The sequence below is a fragment of the Leptidea sinapis genome, chromosome 19, assembly GCF_905404315.1.
Source record: "Leptidea sinapis chromosome 19, ilLepSina1.1, whole genome shotgun sequence".
NCBI classification, from domain to species: Eukaryota; Metazoa; Arthropoda; class Insecta; order Lepidoptera; family Pieridae; genus Leptidea; species Leptidea sinapis.
The window spans coordinates 3066644-3081370 of NC_066283.1; the positions used below are offsets into that span (position 1 = coordinate 3066644).

The following is a 14727-nucleotide window of genomic DNA, read 5'->3' on the forward strand; positions in this document are numbered from 1 at the left end:
CGCTCCTGTGATTCCTCTGGTGTTGCGGGAGATTGTGGGCGGCGGTGATCACTTAACGTACGCTCATTTGTCCTCCTATTCCATAAAAAAAAAATATAAAGTTTATTTGTTGTATATTTATTGTTAATCTACTCTATGTTTTGGACCGGAACTTAGACCGAAGCAGTAACTTCACCAATGATTTTATTTACCTTATCAAGGAGCACTATACACCCCAACAATAAGTGCCTGGCTGTACCAATCCACTCTCCACATGCAAAGCTTTTTTGGAGGCTTTCCCGCCATCTTACTAGATTACTTTGATTGGGGGGGGGGAGTAATTTGTGAAAATAAAAAAGATGTGGTGTCGTGGGACACCAGGTAGGAACGAAGTTCCTTCGGCTAATGTAGAATCGACACAATTTGTAAAAAAAAATCGTGTTCAATTTTCTGTAGGTTTTCTTGATTTTTCTCTTAAATTTTACAGATTAGTTTTTGATTGAATTTCCTAAATACTTTCCTGTACTTAAATAATTAAGTACAGGAAAGTATTTAGGAAATTCAGTATTTTAGGAAATAATAAATTACGTAAAATAAAAAAAAATCGTAATCCAAATTATCAATTAAAATAACAAAATATGTCTCTTTATTTTTGTTTGACAACATAAAATTACATAGAAATAGAAATAATTATAAAAACGACTGTTGCGCCTGCGCAAGTCTTATTTAACGGTTTTATTCCACGGACTTTTTCTTACGGTTTTACTATCACATTTTTTTCAGTTCGGTCCCACAGCAAAATCCCTATCTACTCCAAGCCTGCCATAAGTAACTTTGTTCCAAAAAATAAATATAAAGAAGTTTAGCAAGGCTTTCTTTCTTGATATATGAGTAAAATTACTCATATAGTTAATAATAGAATATTATTCCTTATAATTATTCAGATATGGCAATAACCGATGAGCTTCGTCATTTAGAATTATATCTTCTAGAGGAATTCCAGAAAGGACGTAAGGTGGCTGATTTGTATGAACTAGTGCAATATGCTGGCAATATTGTACCACGTTTGTACCTGCTTATTACAGTTGGATTGGTCTACATTAAGACTAATATTAACTTGAGGAGAGACCTATTAAAGGTAATTTTAGTCAAATATTTTGAATTTTGTAACACAAAGAATATTATTGAGTTCCTCAGAGTATGTTGACTCGCCAAATTCCTGCATGAGACTCAACCGAGTCTATAATGTTAGGATTAATTGAAACACAATTGTTTTGTACTATTGTGTTGCTTGGATCATGGTGTAAAACCGTAATATAGGTTATAATATAATCTTTATGTATATAATTCTTGTGTGTGTGTGTATGTCACTGAACTCCTCCTAGACGGCTGGACCAATTTTATTGAAACTTTTTGTGTGGATTCGAGAATGGTTTAGATTCACAATTGAACTACCTCCTGAACGGCTTGACCGATTTTGATGAGATTTTTGTGTGTTCCAGTGAATTTGAGATTGATGTGTGTCTTCGGGTAGATTCAAGAATGGTTTAGATTCCCAATTAAACTACCTCCTAAACGGCTGGACCGATTTTGATGACTTTTTGTTTGTTTCAGTGAATTTGAGATTGGTTTAGATTCTCAATTACGTCCATATAATAAAATTCTCCTGCTCATGTGTATGTTAGTGAACTCCTCCTAACGGCTGGACAGATTTTTCAAATTTAAGACGTGTGTACAGGACAACGTCTGTTGGGTCCACTAGTCTTTATATATATAATTCTTGTGTGCGTGTGTATGTCACTGAACTCCTCCTAGACGGCTGGACCGATTTTATTGAAACTTTCTGTGTGTCTTCAGGTGGATTCGAGAATGGTTTAGATTCACAATTGAACTACCTCCTGAACGGCTGGACCGATTTTGATGAGATTTTTGTGTTTTCCAGTGAATTTGAGATTGATGTGTGCCTTCGGGTGGATTCAAGAATGGTTTACATTCACAATTGAACTACCTCCAAAACGGCTAGACCGATTTTGATGATATTTTTGTGTGTTCCAGTGTATTTGAGATTGGTTTAGATTCTCAATTCCGTCGATATAGTGTATTTTAGTGGACTCCTCCTAACGGCTGGACCGATTTTTCATATTTAAGACGTGTGTCCGAAATTTCCGACAGGACAACGTCTGTTGGGTCCACTAGTCTATATATAAAATTATAATAATGACACACTCTTACACAAATTATGTAGGGTCATTAACCACTGGGCTAAAGGGGTTGCAGATTATCCTAGTAACTCATAAATATTATGTATAAAAATGTGTGCAGCTAACTAACTTTGTTGCTGAAGTTTATATAACATAAAAATTTAGCTCCGGGTATTTGCTAGATCAACACCATTACCTACCTCCAAGCATTGGTGGTAGGTGAAAACTCCAAACAAAGTGATAACCCTCACTTAGATTAATTACACAAATTAAATTTAAAAACAAAATTTATGAACAATGTGGTACTCGAATCTCGCGTTCTCACTGAGACATTCTGAGCGTTGCACAAAGACAGACGCGAGAGGTCGCGGGTTCGAGTCGCGCATCGTTCGTTAAATTTTGTTTTTAAATATAATTTGTGTGACTTATGTATTTTTATGCTCTTCAAACTCCAACTCTTGTACCTACATATACTCTTCTTCTTATTCAAAGCTAAATACTCAATTGCCTATTAGAATTATAAGTGTCACAGTGTTCTAGCGGGCAGTGCATATATTTTCTTACTTTTACCTACTATTGTTAACTGCTCATATGACTTCCAGGACCTAGTGGAGATGTGTCGTGGAGTACAACATCCATTACGAGGACTGTTCTTAAGGAACTATCTGTTGCAATGCACAAGAAACGTCCTACCTGATACTATTGAAGCACCTAATGATAATGAAGGAACCGTATGTACTATCAAATTTTGTAAATTTTGTTTAAATTACTCGAATTGTGCATGATAAGTAACAGCATATGAAATAGTTATTAGACAATTAATTTTATTACTGGCACTTGTATCTTCATACTTAAAATGATGTCATTTTCTTAGTGCTCTTGACATTCATGCGGTTCATTTTCTATAAGAGGGGCAAATGATGTGATGAAAAGTGATGAGGTAACCAGTGGGAGGCTCCTTTGCACAGGACGCCGGCTTCATTATGGGTACCACAACGGCACCTATTTCTGCCGTGACACAGCAATGTGTAAGCATTACTGTGTTCCGGTCTGAAGGGCGCCGTAGCTAGTGAAATTACTGGGCACATGAGACTTAACATGGAGACGAGGGCAATTGTAGTACCGCTCAGAATTTTTGGGTTTTACAAAGAATTCTGAGCGGCACTGCATTGTAATGGGCAGGGCGTATCAATTACCATCAGCTGAACGTACTGCTTGTCTTGTCCCTTATTTTTGTTTAAAAAAAACAGCCCATGGACATCTGCAAATCAAGAGATGTGCTGCCAGCCTTCAAGGCGGGAGTGTGTTCTGTACGCAAAGTACTACATACATTTTCAACATTGAAAACTGACAAATTCTTATTTTTAAAAATGTACACTTATTAATATTTGACTAATCCGACATCGTTTATTCCGAGTATTCCGGCGCCCTTATATTCCAACGTTTCATTACTCACTGTTGCTTTATTTTTTCCAATAATTGTAAGTGTTAAAAAAATCAACAAGGTTTTCTTTCAGGTGCGCGACGCAGTGGACTTTGTACTTATGAACTTTGCAGAGATGAATAAGTTGTGGGTTCGAATGCAACACCAGGGACATTCAAGGTTCTATATAAAAAACTATGGTATTAAAGTGTTAAAAAATAAAATATTTACAAGTAAATGTTGCCCGCGACGTCGTCCGCGTGGACGCTTTAAAGTAGCAAAAATATTTATGTAGCCTTAGGTTATGCCAGTTTCTTGTTAACATTCATACACAGTTATAAAACGGATAAAGAAACAAAAGAAACTTTAAAGTACTTTTTTCCCTGACCTCTACTATATACCACTGGACTGGCGGCTGTCAAAGTGCTTTTGTGCCTTTTTGATAGTCGCTATTTTGGCGCTTCTGCCATGTAGCGAGAGTCTGCGGTACTAAAACTAGTGATGACAAACTCAGCAAACATCGATAGATGGTGGGAAACTATTTACAAAATGAATGTGTACTTTATTACGTTGATTCTTGAAGTATTAAATAACAAGGAAAACGAACGAAATTAATTCAAAATGCAAAAATACTTCAGAGTATTGTACGTTCCTTCGCAGCCATTTGTATTATACAACAAAATTAGTTCTATGGACGCTCGCGAGTGGCGCTTCAAATAGGCACAAAAATTTGCTGTCAAACATATGGAACAGCCTGTTCATATGTTTGACAGCATATTTATACAGGTCAGTGACATTTTTCCATTCGTTATTGTTTGGAGAACAGGCAGCAATTCTTTAAAAAAATATTTAATTGGTAGTTTTTACTTCAGTTACGACTATAGGTATTATAATATAATATATAATAATATAATATTGACACACTTTTACACAAATTATCTTGCCCCAAACTAGGCATAGCCTGTACTATGGGTACAAGACAACGATATATTTAATACAATATACCTACTTAAACATACATAAATACATATAAACATTCATGACTCGGAAACAAACATCCATATTCATCATATAAATGATTGCACCTACCGGGATTCGAACCCGGGACCTCTTGCTTAGTAGTCAGAGTCACTAGCCATTCGGCTATATGGGTCGTCGTATATGTAGACATGGTTAGGAAAAGTGATAGAAAGAAGTAGTGATTCGTGAATGTTTGTAATATTAAATTTTTTATTTAAAACAGCACATGCGCTGCGTGGGAGCCCGTATAAGGCTCCAACTGTAAGTCCGGATCACGGTTTCAGGTCCAAATATAGCTTTTCTCTATTTTGGGTTTTTATTTAAGGTTTTGTCCCGCGACAAAGGTAGCTTCGTTCTCGCGAACAGTAAATTGCTTATAGCCTTCCGTGTCACGTGAGCCTATAAAATTTCAGAATGAAGAAATTCAACTTTGCAACGTAATTATGTGACAAAAACCTACGATCTCTGGCGTTCCTTGCCATTGCTCTTTCTTTTTAAATTCAATTATTACCACTTTATCACTTTGAAAACAACAAATTGTTTAAAAGTTCAATCAACAAATAATCCCGTCAAATTAATTCAGTCAAACTTAGAAGCAATGTCATTTGGTCGGGTTATACTACTTTACTGACTTACTCGTGTAAGCCTTTAAGTTTTTGACATTTGAGTATTTTTGTTGCGTCACTTTGCATATATTGTAATTGAAATGATTTGTAAAATAATTAAAATGTAAATCTTATTAGCTCAACCCTTTACGAAGTAGCGGTAAATTCAATAAGAAACAATTTTTTTTTGACATTCATAAGTGTCATTTCCGTGACCTGCATGAATAAATTATTTTTGAATTTTACATTCGTGGTGTTTCAACAGTTGCGTGTGTGAAAATTTGACGAGAGGATGTAGCGAGTACTAACACCATAATGAGCGTTCTTAGACATGCAATCGTATAGTGTTGAAAGCTTGTTTCATACCAGTACCACTAGTATTGTTGGGACCAAGTTTTTTTTTATGGAATAGGAGAACAAACGAGCGTTCTGTTTACCGTAGTGGTCACCGCCGCCCACAATCTCTTGCAACACCAGAGTAATCACAGGAGCATTGCCGGCCCTTTTTTTGAAGGTACCCATGTCGTATCGTCCCGGAAACACCGCACAAGGAAGCTCATTCCACAGCTTTGTAGTACGTGGAAGAAAGCTCCTTGAAAACCGCACTGTGGAGGACCGCCCCACATTTAGATGGTTGGGATGATATCCTAAATTGTGGCGTGTCGTGCGAAGGTGGAATTCGGCGGCAGGAATCAGGTAAAACAGCTCTTCCGAACACTCCCCGTGGTAAATGCGGTAGAAGACACACAATGAAGAAATCAATTTGGTCGAGCTGATACTGGGGTGCGCCAGACCAGAGATGACAGCAATACTCCATGTGTGGCCGGACCTGCGCTTTGTAGAGCGCTAGAACGTGGGCCGGGGGCCGGCTAATAAGCTTTATTTTCGATTCCAGGGATAAAGAACGTCGGGAGCGCGAACGTTCTGAGCTCCGTATTTTGGTGGGCACCAATCTAGTGAGACTGTCACAGCTGGAATCTGTTGGCATAGAGGATTACAGGCGAATGGTGCTTCCTGGTATACTGGAGCAGGTCGTCAGTTGCAGGGATGCCATAGCCCAAGAGTATCTGATGGAGTGTATTATTCAGGTGAGTTTTAGGTGTCCTTCAACCTCAAATATTCCAAAGAATTGAAGAAGAAGATGGGATGGAGTTGACTGCTAAATAAATCGTAGTGTTGGGTAACTTAGAGCGCGCAATGCCGAATGACTTGGTCACCCACCATAGCCTACGCAATATCTTTGCTTAATTTTGCACACTGCCCCAACGTCCATCTCTCCGTCGAACTATGTGTCCTGTCCACTGCCACTTCAGTTTCGCATGTCGGTGACTTGTGTACTGCAGCTTATGCTTTATGAATAGTCGTGACAATGTTGAAAGTGAAGTGGAATCTAAAATCAAAGATACAAAAGAAAACTGGTTTTAAATGGAAATAAAAATAATTTCGGAACACTGCTGTTTAAATTTCATAAATTTTTAAATGTAAAATTGCAAAATATGTGGCATCACACTAGGTAGGGGGGTCTCACAAATGTGACCAGCTGTGACAAGGACGGGGGAGGGGTCACAAAAACGTGTGACGTAATTTATGGATGGCCTTATTCACTTGTCAAGAGTTGTAGTAATGGCCATTATACGTCCACGTTGACGAACAACAGATACTTGACAGGTTTAGCACTACAATGGATGGTCCCAGTACCTCTGCCGTTGCATAGGCTGTTGTGATACTACAGAGCATGGATATATTCCTACCAAGAAGGAATCGTCATCATCAGCTGGAAGACGTCCACTGCAGGACAAAGGCTTCCCCCAAAGATTTCCACGACGATCGGTCCTGCGCTGCCCTCATCCAACGTAATCCGGCGATCTTGACCAGATCGTTGGTCCGTCTTGACGACCGACGGGATCCATCTTGACGGGGGGCCTAAAAGAAGAAATACGGAAGGAATAATAATATTTATAATAAAGAACGTACATATTATTTTATTTTGTGAAACTATTATCCATTTGTTTCAGGTATTCCCCGATGAGTTTCACTTGGCAAACCTGCAGCCGTTTCTCAAATCGTGTGCAGAGCTTCAACCTGGTGTTAACATCAAGAATATCATCATTGCCCTTATTGAGAGACTGGCGGCTTTCAGTCAGGTGAGATTGGAATCACTCGATTTGATTTTGATGAGAATAATGAAAGTATTGAGTCACTGCCTATTGTTAATTTGTCATATCAGCTCATGTCATTGTCATCATAAGGCCGCGTCCGCCGCGCCGTGTTTGTTAACAGAAAAACATGTTTTATAAACAGATTAGGGGCGTGGCTTAACAGTTTTGTTAAATAAAACATGTTTACCGCGAGAAATGGATTACATCACCTCGTTCATCTGCGGGGATGGAAATTATCGCATTATTTATTAGCGTTCACTAGTCGTATTATTCGTAGCTGGCGATAATTCTATTTGGTTTGTTTGTGATAGATTGGAATAAAGAAAATACTTTGTTTTTACAAACTTTTTATTAGCTTCACCTATCTGATGTATGTTTGTTTGTAACCGACTCATTTGGGCGCGATTTTGACCAAATTATAACAGCCAGATTTCGTTCATACTTCATAGATTTATCGAGACCGATGACAATACATTAATTTAGATTTTTTTTTTCTATTTTTCAATTTGCAAAATGAGATTTTTGTTAATTTATATAATTTTTTCATCTATGATTTTATTTTATGGCGGGAATTGATGTTATTTTTAAATTACAATCATTATCATTTCAACCAATGCGTGTTATTTAGTTTCTTTACAATTTTTATTTATTTATACAACAGAAAGACCGGTTCTTTGGGATGTTACATTGGTAGATCATAAAAATAAATCCCTAAAGTTGGATGCACTTCGTCGGAACCAATTTTGAAATGAAACAAAAACATAAACAAAAGGGGCAGCAGTCGAACTGTGTTGCTAACATGTTTTTTTAACATGTTCTGTTAAAAAATTTGCGCAGCAGACCCGGCTTAAAGCGAACTATAGTGTAGTAACTAGAAGTAACTTTATATATCCCCATTCCCGACGCCATCAAACTGGAGAATACTAATTGCGGCAGAAAATAACACAACCGATTGTCTTTTAATTTCTTTGTAGATGTAAAATAACTGTGATATGCGTAGACTTCGAATATACTGTATAGCCGAGTGGCTAGCGATCCTACCTACTAAGCTAGAGGTCCCGGGTTCGAATCCCGGTAGGTGCAAGCATTTATATGATGAATACGGATGTTTGTTTCCGAGTCATGGATGTTTATATGTATGTTTATGTGTATGTTTATATGTATTTATGTATGTTTATGTGTATGTTTATATTTATTTATGTATGTTTAAGTAAGTATATTGTATTAAATATATCATTGTCTTGTAACCCATAACACAGGCTATATATGCTTAACTTGGGGCAAGATAATTTGTGTTAAAAAGTGTGTCAATATACTGGCGACGACCTGACCAATTTAGATGATTCAGTGTGGTCTTAATCATTGAGCGGTGATCATCGTATCCTTCATGAACAAATTGTAATAAAATTATTCCCGTTAAGGAAAAATTATTATTACTAATTGTATATTTATTATTAATAATTTTGTTCAGCGCAACGAGGGGACGGTGAATCTTAGCGTAGTGTTGGAGGACGGCAAGCAAGAAGAAGTGCAGTTGTTTGAGGTGTTCTCGGACCAAGTGGCCGCCATTACACAGGTATTAATATAAATTTGCAGACTCTCTTTGTTATTTTTATACGTGAAACTTTTTTTTGAGTGCACTCAGTACTTGTTGTTACTGAATGAGACACGCTCGTCACGCTCGGCTGTGATGTCCAGATAAAGCACCTGGCTGTTGATGCACGTGCGTTTGCTAAAAATAGAGGTTAACAGTCCGTCGCTATTTTTTTCGATGTTTTCACAACTGTCAGTCTGTCTACACATTATTTAGATTATTATAGTACTGTAATACAGACAGACAACATAGTTATTTTATAAGATTTCTCTTGTACTGAACTCTAAACATGTATCCGAAGGGCTTCTCTGCATTAAAATATAATATTAATAACAATAAAAAGCAATTGTGTGGATTTATGAAGCCACGATGCAAGTGAAACTTTTTTTCACAAAATTACATATTAATATTAGTATAGAAAAAAAACAAAATCATATATTATACTTTAAATATTCATAAAATAAAAACATAATATAATAAAAAAGACCTTTGTCAGGTGTGGGGTTCGAACCTACTCTGGAAACAGAGCTTAAATTTGGCGCCTTAGACCGTGCGGCCAAAATGACTTGAGAGCAGTACTTGAAATTAATGATATAACCCTACTAAAATCTATAATGCGACATACATAATGACCAGTGGGAGGCTCCTTTGCACAGGATGTCGGCTAGATTATGGGTACCACAACGGCGCCTATTTCTGCCGTGAAGCAGTAATGTGTAAGCATTACTGTGTTTCGGTCTGAAGGGTCTGAACCACGCCGTAGCTAGTGAAATTATTGGGCAAATGAGATTTAACATCTTATGTCTCAAGGTGACGAGCGCAGTTGTAGAGCCCTTCAGAATTTTTGGGGTTTTTCAAGAATCCTGAGCGGCACTGCATTGTAATGGGCAGGGCGTATCAATTACCATCAGCTGAGCGTCCTGATCGTCTTGTCCCTTATTTTCAAAAAAAAAAAATGCGATAGATGGGCGAAATAATTTAGGCGATGTAATGAAAGTATCACTTTAGAAATAACATTTATAATTTATTGACAGAGTCGCAATGATATGCCGCCAGAAGACATGCTGTCTTTACAGTTGGCACTGTTGAAACTGGCACAGAAATGCCACCCAGATAAGTTGGCTTATGTCGACAGAGTACTGGCCCACACCGACAGGATTTGTGCTGACATTTTGCAGACCAGGTAACTATCGTTGTTTGAGACTGTAATAAAGTTTCCTATAGGGTAGCTGGTTTTTGGGTCTTTATAGAATGAATTTATGAAGGCACTTGCAATCAACCAAGTATCATAAGATCTAAGCTGTGTAAGTTAAATATAAGAAGTTAATTATTGTATAGTTATAAATGTTATAAATCTCTTTTTTTTTTAAAGTTGAAATGTATTTAAGTCATTTAATATCATAATTTTTGTATAACTCTTCATTTCTTTAATTTTAATTGTTCAACTTTGTTACTCTTTTCGCACTATTGTAAATGTTGTTTACACCTGTAAAGACATGTCATATTGTACTATCCCTTGTGTACTTGCTAAAATTTTAATTTTATAACGATGTGTTGGTGTAACTATCTAAATAAATAATAAACATAAGGAAAGAAGTAAGATGCACTCCGCTAACCTTTGAACATGTGCGAGTTTCTGGTATTACAAGGCGATCGCAAGCTTGCAAAGGAGGATGGCGAGAATGCATACATCTTGGGACCCACTGAAAGAAGTGGCGTACATCATGGAAACTTATTAATAATTGTAGAACGTAACAAAACTAAGAAAAAAGCAATACGTAACCACGTGCAAAAAAGTGCTAGAAAAAAAATATACCTTAATGTAATATATAACCTAAAATTATTACCCCCTTATTCATAATGGTCCGCTAACTTGAAACAGCCGCTTAGGAGTGTTTTTTCTCATTCTGACTTATGTCAATAGAAGAAGACAGAGTGAGAATTAGCAATGCTTTAAGTTAGCAGACTATTATGAATAAGGGGGTTATTCAATATCTATTGTTCAATCAATAAATTGTACCAGATTATGTCTGTGCCTAATTACTGTCTGCTAAAAGATAATATAATATATATGTGGAAGGTTGGGCCAGCAGCTAATAATTGTGGATTCAGAATTCATTCTTTTTTCAAGAAGGTATCGAATTTTTAAAGATACTTACCTACTGATTTTAGTATCAAAAAACGATAATAATCTTATTGATTCTTAATTTGAATTACTGATTTGAGTAGGTGTAGATAGTTTGGTGGTGTAGGAACATCCATATGAAAAATGACTGGTATGTCAAAATAATGTAAGATGACTTGTTTTTATCCATATCTTAGCGCCTCAATAATTTTTGTATATACATCGTATGAACTTAAATTTATAATTTACTAGCTGCCCCGACAGACGTTGTTCTGTAGATAATAAAAAAATACTGTTTTATAGGAATTTGCCAATAATATTTCAAAACATCAAGAATCACGTCGTAAAAAATGCTCGCTGTTGTCATAATGAAATTGTTTCACAGCGGAACTGTCAAACCGTGCTTCACTAAATTCTCTCATAGAAAATATGTCCATACAAAACAAATATCGAAATATAAAATTAATTATGGGTCCCAAATCGAAATAAAAACTATCCTATCTCTCAAGTTGGACCAAGCTGAACTCCATGAAATAATCCCCATTAAAATCCGTTCATTAGTTTAGGAGTCCATCGCGCACAAACAACGTGTCTCGTAATTTATATATATTAAGATATAAACCATCTACGATGCTTCCTTAATTTTTTAATGTGTGGATCCATTCTCGCCATCCTATGTATGAATGATAACGTAAAGACACTAGAATTGAACTTCAACACTGCTAAAGAGTCATAAAGCTTATGATAAATTCGACGAACGGTATATCACTCGGGGTAAACACGGTTTTCAGATGTGGTGTTAGGGGCTACGTCGGAGAAAAGCCCAAAGAGTTATGTCTGCTTGTCAGCTAGCGGAGCATGTTTCTATCTTTTCAATTTACATAATATTATTATTTTCATTATTGTCTTCATGTCGACCCATATGGCCCTGTGGTTAATATCCCTGACTTAAAAAGCTAGGTATCCCCGGTTTAAACCCCGGTAGGTGCAAATATTTGTATCATTCAGGTCATGTTATTTAATTTGAACAGGAACACACGTTAGAAAACTTTTAGTAAATTTTTTTTCGCCTGCCTATTACAAATATAAGTGTTGGTACATGATGGCTTTTAGATTTGGTGCATAGGTTGGATGGAGTTTTAGGATACCTAGGTCACCTAAACAAAGAATCCTGTAAAAAGTAGATCCTGTAGATGAAGCCACAACCTGAGAGTTGCAACAAAGCAAACAGAATTTTATAACGAGGCGGTACTCGAACGGTTAGCTCAGTTGGTTAGAGCACCGGCACGGAACGCCGGAGGTCGTGGGTTCGAGTCCCGCATCGTTCATAAAATTTTGATTTTCAAATTTTATTTGTGTAAACATAGAATATCAAAACCTAGTTAGTTTCTAATAGACAAACTAAAGTGGCTACAAAACTGGAACATTTTCAACGGAATACTCACAAGGAAGGTAGATACAGCAGTGAACTTTGTTAGTACATAGTTTTGCAGGCCCTAGATCGATCTTAAGCTTAATTTTATTTATTTTGCACGAGCGACGATGCGATTGCACACGCGGCCATTTATAGTTTTTTAGTTTGCCAGATAGATGGCGCACATCATGGTTGTGCATAAGGAGGAGGGAAAGTTTGAAAAGGAATTCCACCTTCGCACGACTCGCCACAAGTTAAAATATCATCCCCACCATCTGGATGTGTGGCGGTCGTCCACAGTGCGGTTTTCAAGGAGCTTTCTTCTGCGTACTACAAAGCTGTGGAATGAGCTTCCTTGTGCGGTGTTTCCGGGACGATACGACATGGGTACCTTCAAAGAAAGCGCGTACACCTTCCTTAAAGGCTGGCAACGCTCTTGTGATTCCTCTGGTGTTGCAAGAGAATGTGGGCGGCGGTTATCACTTAACACCAGGTGACCCGTACGCTCGTTTGTCCTCCTATTCCATAAAAAAAGGAATGTTTTAGGTTAGGACAAGTTTTAGGGATTGTTTTGAAGCCGCAACAATAAGTTTGTGACTTGAAAACTGAAATACAAACCACAATTTCTTAAAATAACTAAGACTAAACTAAACTAAGAAACGCGTCGGATTCGCTTGCAGTCTACGATCTTCAAAGTCTCTCTATCTCATGAGATCATTAAGCAAATCGGAGTTATAATTTAAAATTTTATATTTTAGTGGCAAATCACATTTGGAACACAACACAGCTGTGTTCAAAGAGCTGATGAAGATTCTCAAACTACCCGCGGATCACTACAAGAATATCCTGACGCTGATACAGTTGGAGCACTACTCGCCTCTCATCAACCGTCTGAACCACCCGGGCAGGGTGATGATATCCTTGCACCTGGTGAATGATGTCATCGAGAGCGACACGACTGTGTCTACACCGGAAGATGTAAGTTTTGTCGTGTCATTCTGGTATAAGACATTTATTGTTCCATAGCGGAATATGAACTTCCAAATTCCAGCGTCGTTATAAAAAGTGGGTTAAATATAATACGTTAGTTTAATAGAGACAACAGTTCGGCTCTGCCATCTTGGAAACCCGTGTTATTAAACGCGTCACACAATAAGACCCATAATGCCGATGATCACGTAGTGGACATTGTGAGTACATTTTTATGCACCCGTGGACACCAATAGTGACACAGTGTCAGTGATACCGTGCTCGTCGTCACCACACGCCTATCCAGTCGCACACTATGAGCCCAAGTCCGCAGTAAGAGACGGGACGTTATCGCGAACCCACTACAATCACCCTGATGAAGGACCTCCGAATGGTCCAAAACTAGTCGGTACCCACAATGATGAAACGTGAGTAAAGCCGTATTAATAAATAAATAAATTATGTCTCACGAAAGTTTTATTATTTAAATAATTAGGTAAGTATGGCTTATATAAGTTTCTACTACATATTATAATATTTTATAAAAAATTATAATACTAGTAAGTAGTAGGGTCGACGCGGGACGGTCGACGTCAACTGCAGTCGACGCGAGACACGGTTGTGTCACTACTCACTACACAAGATTACATAGATTTTCTTTATTTTTTTATGACACTAAGGGACGTGACGAGCGAAACAGCTGATGGTAATTGATACGCGCTGCCCATTACAATGCAGTACCGCTCAGGATTCTTGAGAAAGCCAAAACTTCTGAGGGGCACTTCAATTGCGCTCGTCACCTTGAAACATTAGATGTTACGTCTCATTTGCCCAGTAATTTCACTAGCTACGGCGCCCTTCAGACCGAAACACAATTATAATGCTTACACATTACTGCTTTACGGCAGAAATAGGCGCCGTTGTGTTACCCATAGTCTAGCCGGCATCCTATGCAAGGGAGCCTCCCACTGGTTCATAGATAACGAGTTACTAGATGTGACAACAGAAAATTCATTATCGGGTCAACACAGAATAATTAAGATTCTGGAGCTACGCGTATATAGACTTTATAACTAATAACAATATGGCGGAGCATTTTTTTATGGAAGAGGAGGGCAAAAGAGCGCACGGGTCACCTGATGTTAAGTGATCACCGCCGCCCACATTCTCTTGCAACACCAGAGGAATCACAGGAGCGTTGCCGGCCTTTTAGAAAGGTGTACGCGCTGCTTTTGAAG

The 14727-nt window shown here is 37.6% G+C and overlaps 1 protein-coding gene across 2 annotated transcripts in view; it reads left to right on the forward strand.

Moving 5' to 3' along the window:
• The window catches only part of LOC126969887 (vacuolar protein sorting-associated protein 35), a 35530-nt gene that overhangs the window by 1719 nt on the left and 19084 nt on the right, over nucleotides 1-14727 (forward strand). For both annotated transcript variants that reach the window (XM_050815488.1, XM_050815487.1), the window contains exons 3-10: nucleotides 924-1117; nucleotides 2783-2911; nucleotides 3698-3783; nucleotides 6124-6316; nucleotides 7244-7372; nucleotides 8859-8963; nucleotides 10016-10164; nucleotides 13279-13498. In XM_050815488.1, the coding sequence (XP_050671445.1) occupies nucleotides 924-1117; nucleotides 2783-2911; nucleotides 3698-3783; nucleotides 6124-6316; nucleotides 7244-7372; nucleotides 8859-8963; nucleotides 10016-10164; nucleotides 13279-13498 (1205 nt within the window). The remainder of the gene's footprint in view (nucleotides 1-923; nucleotides 1118-2782; nucleotides 2912-3697; nucleotides 3784-6123; nucleotides 6317-7243; nucleotides 7373-8858; nucleotides 8964-10015; nucleotides 10165-13278; nucleotides 13499-14727) is intronic.